Source organism: Sapajus apella, unplaced genomic scaffold, assembly GCF_009761245.1.
Source record: "Sapajus apella isolate SASKATOON/1434 unplaced genomic scaffold, GSC_monkey_1.0 scaffold2, whole genome shotgun sequence".
Classification (NCBI taxonomy): domain Eukaryota; kingdom Metazoa; phylum Chordata; class Mammalia; order Primates; family Cebidae; genus Sapajus; species Sapajus apella.
In genome coordinates, this window is record NW_022436942.1 from 26,233,647 (window position 1) to 26,249,801 (window position 16,155).

The 16,155-nt window shown below is 47.5% G+C and overlaps 1 protein-coding gene across 5 annotated transcripts; it reads right to left on the bottom strand.

Moving 5' to 3' along the window:
- Positions 1-1,028: 1,028 nt before the first annotated feature.
- Positions 1,029-15,661, bottom strand: SMARCD1 (SWI/SNF related, matrix associated, actin dependent regulator of chromatin, subfamily d, member 1). 5 transcript variants are annotated; one of them, XM_032293788.1, is made up of 13 exons: positions 15,092-15,661; positions 14,312-14,499; positions 13,992-14,037; positions 13,778-13,900; positions 13,171-13,293; positions 12,000-12,116; positions 10,640-10,741; positions 10,219-10,380; positions 10,029-10,126; positions 7,551-7,686; positions 5,493-5,615; positions 2,931-3,032; positions 1,029-2,799 (listed from the first exon to the last, which is right to left on the bottom strand). In XM_032293788.1, the coding sequence occupies exons 1-13, from the start codon at positions 15,266-15,268 to the stop codon at positions 2,746-2,748; spliced, it is 1,551 nt and encodes a 516-aa protein (XP_032149679.1). In that variant the 5' UTR covers positions 15,269-15,661; the 3' UTR covers positions 1,029-2,745. The 5 variants fall into 5 exon arrangements, with proteins under 5 accessions (XP_032149679.1, XP_032149706.1, XP_032149695.1 ...); XM_032293815.1 differs by lacking the exon at positions 15,092-15,661 and adding an exon at positions 14,787-14,960; XM_032293797.1 differs by having other exon boundaries at positions 1,088-2,799; positions 13,992-14,034.
- Between the last annotated feature and the right edge of the window lie 494 nt (positions 15,662-16,155).

A 16,155-nucleotide genomic window follows, 5' to 3' on the forward strand; every position in this document is an offset into this window, starting at 1 on the left:
TTCCCAAGAGCAAACTGTAGATTATTTGCTTGAAATTAATAATGGTTCATCAGCCATTCATTACACATGTAATTAGCCTGGGTAAAAACAGATGCCATTTCAATGTCCTTGACATCAATTTTCTCCACTCCTAGCTATCGGCTCAACCACTCATCTCTGCTTCCCCTTCTCAAGTCTGATAAAACCCCAAGTTCCACAGTAGGAACAGTGGTTGGATTTTTTGGTGGGTTTTACATATATTGAACAGGCAATACTAGAATGTTCCCATCCAAAGAGGCACAGGATAATTTTAAACTACAACTTTGGAAAGTGGTTGCACTCATCCTGTATTCCAAACTCCACTCTCTGATAATGGCAAAGGAAAAAAAGTCATGAGCCCCCAAGTGGGAAGCAGGAAGAATTGCAGGAAAGTTTCAAGTGATTGCTAATGGGAATCCCTCCTGAGCCGTCTTCCCAACTCTGCCAAGGAGGGGTTGGTTGTCTACAGTAGGAGGATGACAACACAGAACTTCCATGCTGGTCTTAAGAACTGAACTCCTACCCAAACCTTGAAAGTGGAACCTTAAAGAGCAGCCAGCACAAAAAGCAAAAATGTCGTTGGTCGTCCAGGTCCTGCCCACATCTAGAGAGAAGCCCTGGAGGCGAAGTGAAACTCCTCCAAAGGAGGCTCAGGTTGGTCAAACCTAAGGGATCACAGGCATCCAAAGCTCACTCCAGCCAGCAAGTGCCCTGGGGAGCTCAGATGGACAAGGGGGAAGATGACTGCTACTGACCTGTTAGTACCTGCCTAACAAGGAAAGTCGGGGAAGGGCTCTAAGATCCAGTTCGCCCAATAATGCCAACTAGCAACTAGCCTGCTTGGACCACTGGGGCAGACAGAGCAATCTCTTAAGGTAAGACCCTGAAGTCCACAAAAGCAGAAATCTCATTTGCCACTGTACCTCCCACGTCTAGCATCACAACTAGCACATAGTAGGTGCTTGATAAATACATGTCAAATAAAATGAACAAACACTTATGAGCATGGCTAATGGTATTGAAGGAAGAGCTCAGGGAAGAGCTCTCTCACAGTAGGTAGGGGGACCCATCCTTCAGAAGATTCTTTTATTAAAATTGGGTAACATCAATAAGGGGACAGTACAAAAAAAATTTTGGTCCATGAAAAAACATAATAATTCAGTTAATAAAAACAGTTCTCAACAGGGACACTGTGGAAGTACTGAGCTTCCTTCTCATGGTTCCAGCCAGGAGGCAGGCCAGGGCTCATCTGCCCCAAGGTTGTCCAGTGTCAACCTTTCAAGGGAGGGAAAATGGTGGGAAGGGGAAGATGGGAAGAATATTCTGCTGTCCCCAGTGTAGAACAGGCAGGGATTTGGGGGTGGGGGTGTGCTCGCAGGAGCCTGAGGAGGGGGTGGGGAAGCAGGGGCTTTGTCAGTTCTGTGGGTTTAGAGCCCATGCTGAACGGAATTTCCCCTCTGTGCCCAGCTGTCTCCCACCCTTGCTGTGTTGAGTCTGCGAGCCTGGGATATGCTAACTCGGGGGCGATACAACCTGGAAGAATGTGAGGCTCTCCTGGAAAGATGCAAAAACCATCTCAGTTCCAAGGGGCCAAGATCACAAGGTCCTGCTGCTACCTGAGGGGTCTGAAGCTTTGAGGGCAGGGGCTGGGGAGTCACAATCCTGTGAGGCAGGGAGAGGGAAGAGTCACAAACCCAACTCAGCGCTATTCTCCAGCCCTAGGTGCTTTCACTCCTCAGTGCCCTAAAAGTCACCAGTAGGTGTCAACTGGGCAGGCAAGGGACAGGAAGACAGGGATGGCCCAGGGCTTTTTACCCGTTTGGTTTCAGGCCTGTTTCTCCATTAAGGGATGGGGAGGCAGGGTGGAGTGAATGAATGAGTCACATCTCCCAACAACAGCAGGAAGGAACAGCCTCTGCTGGCAATGACAGTTCCCCAGATGAGATCCCTGGGGCTCTGAAAGGCAAAGGCAAGATTCACCCACCCAAATGCCTGGGGTTAGGGCAGATCTGAAGGAATCACAAAGGGCAGCCACAGGGAGTGTCTGGGAGGGAGCAATAGTTAAAGAACAAACTCCAATACTGATGTGGACCCCAACTAAGGAGAGAAGCACTGAGAGAACAGGCCAACCCAGAGGGCTGGGGACTGACCTGGGGCCCCGTGGAGCCCAAGAACCAGGGTTTCTTTAGTGCTACAGGGCAACAAGTGAAGGGAGAGTTTGCTCCAAACCTGTGGAGGGAAGGAAGGAAATTGGATTCTGTTACCAGGAGAGTCAAGATCAACTAGCTTATAGAGTGCCCCCAGGCCTGAGTCTTGGAGAAGGGGCTAAAACTCCCAACTCCTGGGTCTCTGAAGGGCAGGATCAGTGTAGCTGGTCCCCTCAAAGACCACCTGGCCTTAGGCCCAATCCATTCTGAGCACTCATTACCACTACAGGTTCTCTCTCTAATACTATCTAGAGGTCTTATGTAGACCAGGGGAGGGTAGAGGCACATGGGAACTTTGTAGGGCAAAGGGAAGCTGGGGGTAGGAAGGGATGGGGTGAGAGAAGAGGATAAAAGGTCTTATGAGACAGAAATGTGAGACCCTCTTCATTATGATGTTGTCCTTGAACCAACGGCATCCCCTGGAACGCCCCAAGCAAGACCAAGGCAGGTGCTTTGAGGCAGGCAGCACAGGGCCCAAATCAAGAATCGGTGCAGCCGAATCAGGGCTGTGGGAGAGGCCCTATGTATTCCGGATTCCCAGGGCTTGCTCTAATTCTTGTCGTCTCTGCTGCACCTAAGGAGAAAATGGTGAAGGGAGTGGAAGATGAGACAAACCAGACGTTGGTATCTAACACCACTGACCCCCATCAGGGGTGAAGACCCCATGTCTTTTGTTAATTTCCCCCGTGCACCCCCAGTACTTACCTTGGAGTAGAAATATCGACACACGGCCTCCTGAGCCCAGGGCTGGAAGTAGAACTCAGCTCGGCGCTCCTCCTCTGGGTTACCCACCACATCAGTCATTGTCTGAGGGAAGTGGAGATGCACGGTGGGGGAAGAGAGAGAAAAGGCTTGTTTCTTTCCTTCACACCCATTATTGGGTAAATTGTATCCTCCCAAAAAATGCTGAAGTCCTAACCCCCTAGTACCTGTGAATGTGACCTTATTTGGAAATAGGGTCTCTGCAGATGATCAAGTTAACATGAGGTCATTAGGGTGGGCCCTAATCCAGTATGACTGGTCCCCTTATAAGGAGGGGAAATTTGGACAGACAGACATGTACAGAAGAAGAGACAATGTGAAGTCACAAGACCACCACCTACGAGCCAAGGAACGCCTGAGGTACCAGAAGCTGAGACATGCACAGAACAGAGTCTCCCTCCCAGCTCGCAGAAGGAAGCAGCTCTGCCCATACTGATTTTGGACTTCCAGCCTCCACAAATGTGAGACAACCCTGTTGTTTAAGCTGCCCAGTTTATGGTACGTTTGCTACAGCAGCCTCAGCAAAATGATACAACAGCCAGTCACCCCTACAATCAACGAGTTGCTGCCTTATTCTGAGATCTTTCCTGGCACCCCCTTTCCCTTGCTCCTCTGCTCCGTCTAGCTAGTCACAGGAGGGGTGAGAACTGATGGGTATACACTCTGTGCCCATTCCTATCTTACTGCCTGAGCTTACTGTGCTTCCCTATCTGGGAAATGTCTTCAAATCCCAAATTTTCCATGAAGCCTTAGAGATTCCAGCCTCGCTATCTCCCTTCTCTGAATTATCTTATTGGTCCTGGTCAGTCTGATAATGTCTTTTTTTTTTTGAGACAGAGTCTCACTCCATCAGCCAGGCTGGAGTGCAAGTGGCACGATCTCAGTCCACTGTAGCCTCTGCCTCCCAAGTAACTGGGATTACAGGTGAATGCCACCATGCCCAGCTGATTTTTGTATTTTAGTAGAGATGGGGTTTCACCACATTGGTCAGGCTGGTCTCAAACTCCTGACTTCAGGTCATTTGCCTTCCTCGGCCTCCTAAAGTGCTGGGATTACAGGCGTGAGCCACTGTGCCCAGCCTGATAATGTCTTATATGGTTTACTACTTTTTATCATGCTAGTTTCTTTTTTTCTTTTTGAGATGGAGTTTCCCTCTTGTTGCCTAGGCTGGAGTGCAATAGCACGATCTCAGCTCACTGCAACCTCCGTCTCCCTGGTTCAAGTGATTCTCCTGCCTCAGCCTCCTGAGTAGCTGGGATTACAGGCACCCGCCACTTCTCCCAGCTAATTTTGTATTTTTAGTAGAGACGGGGTTTCACCATGTTAGCCAGGCTGTTCTCAAACTCTCGACTTTGGGTGATCCACTTGCCTCGGCCTCCCAAACTGCTGGGATTACAGGCGTGAGCCACCATGCCCAGCCACCTAGTTTCTTTTTTTTGAGATGGAGTCTCGCTCTGTCACCCAGGTTGGATTGCAGTGGCGTGATCTCAGCTCACTGCAACCTCTGCCTCCTGGGTTGAAGCAATTCTCCTGTTTTAGCCTCACAAGTAGCTGGGTTTACAGGCGTGCACCACAATGCCTACTAAATTTTTGTATTTTTAGTGGAGACGGGGTTTCACCATGTTGGACAGGCTGGTCTCAAACTCCTGACACCTCAAGTGATCCGTCAGCCTTGGCCCCGCAAAGTGAGATTACAGGCGTGAGCCACCGCGCCCAGCCATACTAGCCTAGTTTCTTCAGACAGAATGTAGGCTGCTTTGAAAGCAGAGATCAGGTCTTCCACTCTGTATCCCTGACAAGATGAAGCAGAGTGACAGACAAAGTAAGTACTAAATTAACACTTGATGGCTCTGCCCCCATTTCCCTACTTAATTGCAAAATGGACCCTGGAACGTGCTAAAGAAAAATCTGGCGGGCCGGGCGCAGTGGCTCACGCCTGTAATCCCAGCACTTTGGGAGGCTGAGGCGGGTGGATCACGAGGTCAAGAGATCGAGACCATCCTGGTCAACATGGTGAAACCCCGTCTCTACTAAAAAATATAAAAATTAGCTGGGCATGGTGGTGCATGCCTGTAATCCCAGCTACTCAGGAGGCTGAGGCAGAATTGCCTGCACCCAGGAGGTGGAGGTTGTGGTGAGCCGAGATCGCGCCATCGCACTCCAGCCTGGGTAACAAGAGTGAAACTCCGTCTCAAGAAAAAAAAAAAAAAGAAAAGAAAAATCTGGCCCCTCATTCCTTACTCTGGCTCTCCTACCAGCTGCTACATGTAAAAAGCAGCTGTGTGCCCCACTGACCTAAGTCCCTTTAGGCCTCTCCTAGCTTTGTTTTATTTGTTTTTTTTTTTTTGAGACATACTCTCCACCTCCCAGATTCAAACATTCTCCTGCTTCCGCCTCCCGAGTAGCTGGGACTACAGGCGCATGCCACCACACCTGGCTAATTTTTTGTATTTTTAGTGGAGACAGGGTTTCACTGTGTTAGCCAGGCTCTCCTAGGTTCTTTACCTTGAGGTCCCTGCACTGGGACTGAAGCCAGTCATTGATGAAACCCTGAGGGTCTCTGGCAAAGCTCAGCATGAACTCCCGCTGAGTCTTCAGCTGGTTGATGGTTTCTATTGTCTCATGGATCTGAAAGGAAGAACGAAGCTCATACCATAGAAAAATGAGAAGTTAAATAGCAGGTGGTGCCTGACAACTCCACATGCCACTCCCAACCTAGGCACGGTGCTGCCCAGAGCTGGCACCACCATACAGAGCTCCAACTGCTCCGATCCTTGGCATTCTTTCAGCAGGTAATTTGCCCTTGTCTCTCTCTGTATCCCCTTGTGTGAAAAGTTTTCCTTTTGGTCTCCTCAATGCCCACCATGGGCAAGGCTACACGATGAATACTTATTCCACAGCACAAGTGCACAAGTAAGTCCAAACGTGCTCTCAAGAAGAAAAGGACTGGCATATGGGGCTGTCTCAAAAGCTCCCATCTCTGGATTTTGTTTTCAAGTATCTTCTCATTCTACATACTCCTCCCAGTAAATTTCTTTGACTTGTATGTCTTCCGTTACCAATGACAGGGTAATAAATCCCCAGTCTGCAGCCCAGAGTCCATTTTATAAATTCCAACTAATCCAACTGCTTAAACTTGACATCTCTAAAACTAAATTCACTACCCTTTCTCCAATACCTGCTCCTCCTCCCCTCTTCCCAGTCATAGCGAATGCTACCGTCTACCCAAGCTAGAGACCTGGGAGTCATCCTAACATTTCCTTCTCCCTCACCCCTCACTCTAATCCAACCAGTGGCCAAATTCCTTTAATTCCACTTTGACACCTCTTAAATCTATCTACTTATCTCCATGCTCACTGTCGGGACTGTAAGTTTAGGGCCTCAACACATCTCATATGGATTACTGCATCAGCCTCCTAACTGGGCTTCCTGCCCTCTGACAAATTATTCTCCACCTTTCTCCAAGTGATCATTCTACATACAAATAGCATCAGTCCCTCCACTGGTAATGATCTCTTAACCAGCTGCCATACACAGTGGTCAGGATAAAACATAAACCAGCTTTCTCTGAATCAAAGCTTCTTCATGACTAGGTATCTGGCTCCCTATCTAGTTTGTCTTCCCGAAGCATCCCTGGCACTGTGCTGCCTCTAGCACACTAAACGGCCTGTACTTCTTGAAAACACCAGGCTCGCTCTCTCCTCTGTGGACCTTTACATGCCCTATTCCCTCTTTCTGGAATGTCTTCTGTTTCCTATACCCCCAACACCACTATCCTTTTTGCCCTTTCATTAACACCCACTTTGTCCTTCAAGATTTAGTTGAGACATCAACTCTTCCAGGAAAGCCTCCCTTTCTCCTTTGTGTTCCCATAGCACTGTTGGCTTTATTTGCAAGGACTGTGTCTAATAATAACGATAACAATAATAGTAGCAGGAGTTGCCATTTGTTGTTCTTGTGTGCCAGATACAGCCTCATGTCTTTACATACAATTCCTCATTTAATCATCATAGCAACCTGATTAAAATAGGTACTATGGACTGGGCTTGGTGGCTCATGCCTATAATACCAGTACTTTGGGAGGCTGAGGCGGGCAGATCATTTGAGGTCAGGAGTTGGAGACCAGCCTGGCCAACATTTTGGTGAGACCCCGTCTCTACAAAAATACAAAAATTAGCTGGGTGTGGTGGTGGGCGCCTGTAATCCCAGATACTTGGGAGGCTGAGATGGGACAATCACTTGAACCCAGGGAGTGGAGGTTCCAGTGAGGCGGGATTGCACCACTGCACTCCAGCCTGGGCAACAGAGCAAGGCTCCTTCCAGGAAAAAAAAAAAATAGGTAATATGGTCTCTATTCTACAAATCAGAAACCGAGGCTCAGTGTTATTAAGAATATCCCCAGAATCAGAATTCATTTGAGTCTGGCTCAAACCAGTACCAAGCACAGTATCTGACATACAATGGGTATCACCATATTTTGAATGAATACTAAGAATCAAAAGGAGGTCTTGAAGCTGTGATGGGGGTTGGTGGCACCCAACTATCGAGGGCACAGACCCCTACCTTGTTGTCTAGAGTAGCGATCTCCTGTTGGCTGGCAGTGGACAGCAGAAAAGAATTCATCTGGGTCTTCAAGGTGTCATCCACTTCAACATCAATGTCATAACAAGCTGTCTTTTTCTGGTCATTCGGGTCAACACTGGACAGGAAACCAAAGGAGCTTGGTAAAGAGCTTGTCCTTGTCCCCTAAGACCTAATTACACAGGGTCAAAAAGAAGGTCCAGGATGAAGCGAAAGGGGGCTAACTGCAAAAGGGGGCTAACTCCAAGAACTTTTGGGTGTGACAGAAATGTTTATTGCGGCAGCTATGTGGTATACACGTCTGCCAAAGTCTTCAAACCACACTTTCAATTGGTATAATCTGTTATATATAAATTATACTTCAATAGAGTTGATTTCTTTAAAAATTCAATGGTAAACATTCAAGCAGTACAAAAGGTATCCAGTGAAAAGTGTTTCCTTCCTCTCCAGAGGAAATCACTGCTACAGCAGGAAATCGATGCTATCTTTCTCCCTTTAAAAAAAATTTTGGCAGCCAGGCGTGGTGGCTCACACCTGTAATCCCAGCACTTTGGGAGGCCATGGCGGGTGATCACCTGAGGTCAGGAGTCCAAGACCAGCCTGGCCAACATGGTGAAACCCCTTCTCTACTAAAAAATTAGACAGGCGTGGTAGCTCACACTTGTAGCCCCAGCTACTCGGGAAGCTGAGGCAGGAGACTCTCTTGAACCTGGGAGGCAGAGGGTAGGGAGCCAAGTTCGTGCCACTACATTCCAGCCTGGATGACAGTAAGACTATCTCAAAAAAAAAAAAAAAAATTTTTTTTTAGTGGGCCATGGTGGCTCAGGCATGTAATCCTAACACTTTGGGAGGCTGAGGTGAGAGGACTGATTAAGCCCATGAGTTCAAGACCAGCCTACACCACACAGTAAGACACCTGGTTCTACAAAAAATTTCAAAATAATTCCTGGGCATGGTGGCACACACCTGTGGTCCCAACTACTCAGGAGGTTGAGGTGGGAGGATCACTTGAGCTCAGGAGGTTGAGGATGCAGTGAGCCCTGATTACACCACTGCATTCCAGCCTGGGCAACAGAGAGAGACTCTGTCTCAAAAAAAAAAGAAAAAAATAGTAATTTTTAAAACTTTTTTGGCTAGGTGTGGTGGCTCATGCCTATATTCCCAGCACTGTGGGAGGCCAACGCAGGCAGATCACTCAAGGCCAGGAGTTCAAGACCAGCGTGGCCAATATGGTGAAACCCCATCTCTACTAAAAATACAAAATTAGCCAGCATGGTGGCACATGCCTGTAATTACAACTACTTGCAAGAGAATCGCTTGTACCTAAGAGGCAGTGGTTGCAGTGAGCCAACATTGTGCCACTGCACTCCAGCCTGGGTGACAGAGTGAGAGTCTTTATGTTTAAACAAACACATCTGTTTTCATTGTTTCAGAGACAGGATTTTGCTACGTTGCCCAGGCTGGATTCAAACTTGGGGGCTCAAGCAATACACCCACCTCAGCCTCTGGAGTAGCTAGGTCTACAAGGAAATGCTACTGTGCCTGGCTTTCTCCATTTTAAACTAAAATTGACCCCAGAATGAAAGTCAAACACAAAATTTAAAGTGGTCTAACTTTAAGCATAGGAATACAGGACAGATCAACTTCTACTGACCTAATTTATAGGTTGAGGAGTTACTCCTAGTGATGGTTCAGGGTCTTATCTTTTTTTTTTTTAATCTTCCTCTCTATCATCTTATAGGTTCAGGGTCAAAAGAAAAAAAAAATCCTTACTGGAATTAATATTGAGTAACGGAAGGAAGGCAAGGAGACTATATCCAACTACAGAGACATGCTGCTTTGAGAAGAAATGACTTTTTTTCACTCCCTATCTGCCTAGAGGTGCCTTGCTCTCCATCTTCTAAACAAAAAAGTGAATAGAAGTAGCATAATTGAAGGCTCAGACTTGAATGCTGAACCATCCAGAGAAAAGATGGGCCCTGAGCCCTTCTATCAGTGAAGACCTGGTAAATGTTTAACAACTGATCTTCCAAAGGAGGGCAGGAGGAAGAGCCCAGGTGTGTGGCATTTTCTGATCTCTGGGGCTTAAATATTCTGATTGCAAGCTACCAACATCACATTACTGTTCAGAGTTGGGAAGAGATGTGCAATAACAGATAAACACATTGTATCATATTTCCACCAGATAAAAATAGGCAAATATAACAGGCAAATACAATAGGCAAAAATAACCTCAAGAGCACAAATACAATAAAATGTAATAATGAGGAAGTAATACATTTTGAGTATGTTACCCACTTTTAGTCTAATATATTTAATTATAAGTTTATATAATTTAATTGTAAATAACAGCTTTGTTTAACAACCTGTTTGCAAAATTCCTGAAAATTTGACAACTGGCTCGTGCAAGTTGGTAGAAGGCAGCTCCAGCACAGCACTACCCCTCACACACAGGCCTACCTGATGACATGATTAATGATGATAGGTTCTGGTGGCATAAGCAAGGCATGGAGCCGCTGAGGGATCTCTGAAAACTTCATACGTTGAGACTCAAAGATCTGTGGCAAAGGGCAGATGCACCTGAGGTTAGCATTTTGAGCATAACTAGTAGTCTAACAGATTCTAGCAAAACAATGGGTCCATTACTTACCTGCTGCAGGTACTTGTCACAGATGACAAACTCCCGCTCATGAGGATCCTGGAGCTTATGTGTCTTAATATATTGCCACAGTGCTTGGATGATCACTGGACGAGTCTGGGTGTGGATGCCCAGAAGCCGAGCTAGGCGGGGGTCTAATTTAAACTGGGGAGGCTGCAGGGAACCAAAGGGTATAGGGTATGAAGCTAGTTAGCTAGGTCTATATGCAGTAATACATTCAAGCTATTCAACAAACAATGTGGAGCTTTTTCTGGGACAGAAAAATTCTAGGAAGAACTCAGAGATCACTAAGACTCTTATCTCTATGCCAAAGTGGCAAATTATTCACAACTAGACGTAAACCCTTTAAGGGGAGACTGCTGACTGGATGTGGCTGTGAAAGCTGGACCCCCCTCACACCACCACAGAATACCTGGTAATCCAGCATCAGTAGGACAGTACATCGTACATTCACGTCTCCTGGTCGCTTCACCTGAAAGCCATCGGTCTCCTGGGTAGTGGCGGTCCTGTGCCACTACAGAGAGGAAGATGTCAGGGGGTGCTCTCCCAGAGGAAGAGCTGGGGTGGGAGGGAAGAGCTTCTGTAATGACTGAATATTCAACTTTGATTATTGAGGCTACTGGAGAAGAGTAATAGCAATAGCATGAGGCATTTTTAAAAACTGCATATGGCTTTGGGATTACTGTCTGTGTATAAGTAGATTAACCTTTTAATTCTGTTTGTGGTTACATTTAAGTAAGCCTGAATGTCCAGTGATAATTTTATCCACAAAATGGCTAATACACATGTGAACAGTAACATAACATAGCTATCATTTACTGAGTACCATGTGCGAGAATATTCTAAGACATTTACCTGGATTATCACTTTCCAAACATCTATACAAGATAGGCACACTTATACCTATTTTACAGATAAGAAAACTAACGCTCAGCAGAATAAAGTAACTTGCTTAGGTCAAACAGCCAATAAGTGGTAGAGCTGCAATCTAAGCTCTGGTGTGTCTGATTCTACAGTCCACATTCTTAACCACTATACTCTATTGCTATAAAATTAAGTTAAATATATTTACAAATTCTATTGATTCTATGACTTACTTCCCTTATTAGGTGGTAAAGACCTTCCCATGTCTCTTACTGGTTGAGGTTAAGGGGCTGCAGCTACACTGGCAAAGAAAGGAGCAGGTTAAGTTCACTTGGAGTGCTGGCTGGACTATCATTCTGGTTTTGCCTGTATCCCAAAGAATACTGTTGCTAACATGGGCTTCAAAACGGTGTGCAATCAGGCATCTTAATAAAGGTTTTGGTGAATTGGAAGTAAATCTAAACGGAGCAGAGACCAAGAGGAAGTTCCTGATGGTGACCCTGCCAAGTACTAGTACCCTATCAGTCAATCCCTCTAATTACAGCAACTGCTACCAGGAAAAAGTATGATTGATGCATGGATAGCCACATCTCACCATCATTAGCAAGCAAGATGCAGAGATGGCCTGGCATGTACAAGAGGCCACCAGTAGAATTTCCCTTGAAAGAGGTGGCAGTGACCAGGATAGTAACATCAAAAGATGAGACAAGTTAGATTACAAGAGCCCTTAGTCCTAACTAAACATGCTAGTGCCACCTAGAGGTCAATGTGCAAACTGTATACCTGGAGTAGTACTGTGTACACCCAGAGTGACTACTTTCTATCTCCCCTTCTTAGACATTCAAATATGGCTCCCAAGTCCATCATCCTCCAATCAGAGTCAAAGCCTAGAAGGCAGAACTACTCACTTCTACCAGATGGTTGTCTGGCCCATACAGGTCTTTGTCCAGTTCAATCACCAAGGACTTAAAAAAAGAAGAGAACTTCCTCTTTTGTTTAGTGGCATCATATTTGGACAAGGCTGACTAAAGGAGAGAAAAGAAAAATCATGTTAGAAATGGCCAAAAGAAACTTCCCAAGACAAAATCCTATGAAAAAGGAACCCCAACAGCAATAGGAAAAAACTCAAAAATATCTTCTGAATATCTCTTAGGAGAGACAGGCAAAGCAGGCATCTGCAGGTATTAAACCAGTCATGGTAGCAACAGAACCCTGAAGGTGCAGCCTAGAACACCTACAGGGTCACTGTTTTACCCCACCTCATTTGCTCAAGGGAAATGTGGCAAGTTAAGCAAACCATTACACATAACTAAGCGAGTTTGAGCAGGGAAAAGTCTGATTCTAGAGGGGAAATGAATCACAGGCAATAAGCAGCCAGAACAAAAAACAGCTTTATTTGGACAGAATGACACCACCAGCAGATGGACCAGACCTATATAGAGAAGGAGGCTCTGACACTGAGCCCTGGTTCTCCTGCAAAAGTGCATTCCAATTAGCTTGCCTGTGAGCAGCTAAAAATAGAGCCAGAGAATGTAAGGGAATGAGAGAAAGGTGAGCTTCCCCAAGGAGCTTCTGGGGTGGGAAGTTTGGGGGCTATCACCTGTCAGCTGATGCTCCTCAGGAAGCAACAAAGAGCCTGTCAGAGAAATCTATCCCACTTAAACTGCAGGGTGTCTCCAATGAAAGCTGGGATGATGGAGATACCACAAGGACTCAGAGAGGAAACAGGGCCTCACAATGAATGCAAGCTCACTTGATTAAAAATAAAAAACAAAAAAAAAAACCCTAAATAATCTACAAATATGGCTAAATCCAACAGCCAGCAGCACCAAGAGGAAGGTAAACAACAAGTCAGATCCCAGGACAATAAGGTTCTCCAAATGGTACCAGTGAGGGCCAAAGGTGTGGGGGCAAAACACAAAGGACTATTGTCTTTTGTGCAGGGAACAGAGCATCCCTCTCCCTACTGCTCCCAAAAGGAGCTGTGAGCACCAGTTAGGCTTCCTGCTGACCAGACAACACTGTTCATTCCCAGCAGCTCCCACCCTAGATGCCAACCATGATGGACCTTGAACTCACATCCTCCAGGAGCCGTCCTTCTACCCGAAGCTCCCAGGAAGCCACCGTCCCTTCCCCATCCTCGGCATCTGACTTAGCCGGATTGAAAGTGTTAGAAATGAAAATTCGCAGCTTCCGTTTTTGCTGAGGAAGGCAGAAACAGGATTGATCGTGGGGCTACAGTGGTCTGATGTTGAAGACAAGGGTCTCCCCAAACCCCAAAATTACTCCTAATAGACTGGCTTACTGTCTACCCAGTCCCTTGGATGGATGGATAAAGATTCCATTTAGAAGAGGAGTACTGGCCATCAGCCTAAGTACAACTGTATACAGTGGGATGCCAGGTGGACAAAGTCATGCAAGGTGCCAGGTTCCCAAGGTAGCAGAGCAGTTATAGCAAAAACATGGACAAGGGTATATTTCTAGTACAAGAGACATCAAGAGCCCCTCCCCCTTTGCCATTCTGTTCTTATCCTCCTAATGTAATTCTCAGTTTGTAGGCGGAAGGGAGAGATGCAATTTAAATGCCAAGGAGAGTTGTGCTGTGCCTTTGATTTCTCATGCTAAACCTGCTGAAGGTTCCTGGGTCCTCTCCTTTGGCTCTCTGCCTAGTGCTTTCCTGTGTTACCTTGATAGGACGTTTCAAGGCCTCTTGGATATCTAGCCGTTTCCTCATGATAGTCTGGTCCAGTTTCCTTTCAAAAGCCAAGAGATCCATGTAGGCCTGGGATTCTGGTACCAGTTCACGAATCTTAGGAACAGAAAAATTAATGAGATCTAGGATGATCATCTCTATACTCAAACTCACCACACTTTCCAGAAGACCTATAGCCTGGACTCACCCTTTGAGGTAGAATTTTGTCAGCCATCTTCTTTTTCTTTGCACTGTTGGGAATACATACCATTATCAGGTTGAGACAGAACTAGTCAGAATGTGAAAATAAGCTGTCAGCATGTCCATTTATAGTAATGCGAAGAGATCGCAAAACTTCTCTCAAATCAAAGAACCACCACCACCACCACCACCACCAAGCATTCTCAAGGATCAGTCCTGTAGGACCATCTGCTGACAAAGCACCACCACTTCTTGGTTCAGGTACTCCCACCACCTGTGTCCTCCCAGGCCTCCTCCCTCCCTCCCTCTGCCCTAGGATCATCTTACTTGTGGTTTCGATTTTGGACCGCCTGCTGCTGGACCTGCTGGATCTGCTGAGGGGCAGGCCTCTTGCGGGACTGGTCCATCCCTGACTGGGCCAGGCCAGGTCGGACTGAAGGGTTCCCCCCATAGCCAGGAGGTCCCATGGAAGGTCCCTGAGGTGTCATTCGGCTGCCTGGCAGCATACCTGGTCTCTACAGAGGGGAAAGGACCCAGAAATGTCATGGTTTCACCTGCTAAACCCCACCAAGAAAAAAAAGCAGAGGATGCCTGAGTTATTTGAATGAAGTAAGGTTTAGGGATGGAATGGAGGACAATGAGAGGAGAACCCTTTGCTCCAGTAGTGACTCCATAGAAAAATAGGGTCCGAAACCTAAGAGAGTCAGATTATATTGAAATTCTCCTCAGTCTATTTTGGATCAGACACATCGGACATCTCGAATTCCACATTTACTCTGCTAGCTACTATCTAGAAGCTGACCTCAATTTGCCAGCTACAACTCTGTTCCTCTGATCACTGGATAGAGCTGCTCAAGCCCCTTTGCACTCCGGCCCTCGTAAAGGTATCCCGGACCCACTTCACCCACCCTGGTTCTCCACCGACTCCCCAAGGAAACAATGCCCATAGGATCAGGTGCCTGAACGCTAACTGCCTCCCTCAACCCCCACCCAGAGCCCGAACCCCTCCCAAGGTAGTCCCACCTACTTCTCCCCCGACCCCTGTCACTCCCAGGTCCCGCTCGGCCCCGCCCCCGGCCCGCGCGCCCCTCCTCCTGCCCCACTCACCGGATAGGCCGCTCCAGGCATCGGGGAGCGGTACAGCCCTTGACCCGGAGCCGGGCCCATTCGCACTGGAGGCCCCGGAGTTCCGCCTGGGCCCAAGGCAGCAGCCGCGCCCGCCCCTCCTGAGGCTCCGGCGCCGCCGCTGGGAGCCACAGACTGGAAACCCGCCCGGGCCGCCATCTTCCCGGAGCCGCCGATGCAGCTGCACAAAGAACCGGAACCGGAACTCCCCCCGCCCCCCCGCGAGCCCCCCGAGCTCCCGCCTGTTCCCCCGGCCGGCCGGCCGGCACGGGAGGCTCAGGGCAGCGAGACTGTGGGCTAGAGGGGGGCGACTAGCGGAAAAGGCGTGCTGGCCACGCCCTCCCGCCTTCACGGTCCTGGAGGGAAAAACCATAGAGAAGAACTCTGGGATAGAAAAGCCCCGTGAGCGGGCGCCCCCAGGCCGACGGGAGGAAGACAAGGACCTGGAAAGAGGGACCACAGCCTCAGCCCGTCTCAACCCTGCCCTTACTCTAGCCCTCTGATGAAGAGGGGCTTGGAGTAATAGCTTCCTCTTCACGCATGGCATTAACTTTCCAAAACGCTTTGATTGCTTTTCGTTTCATTTTCTTACTGCAATAACTGTCAGGGGCTGAGGAGGGAAACGCACAGTTTATTCCATTTTACAAATGGGAAAGCTGAATTCACAGAAGGTGAATCACTTGGCAAAGGTCAACCAGCAAGTTAGCGGTAAAGCCGAAGCCAAGATTCCAGATCTCCTTGCTCATAGCCAGGGACTCACTCCACAGATAAAGTGCCTCAATAACTACCTCATGTGGGAACTTCAACCTAACTTTGTCTCTGGCCTAACCTGCTTCCAGATTATTTTACTATTATTTTTAGATGACGTCTCTCTCTGTTGCCCAAGCTGGAGTGAAGTAATGCGATCTCAGCTCACTGCAACCTCCGCCTCCCGGGCTCAAGTGATCCTCCCACCTCAGCCTCCGGAGTAGCTAGCTGGGACCACAGGCATGCACCACCATGCCAGGCTGTTTTGCATTTTGGTAGAGATGGGGTTTCTCCATGTT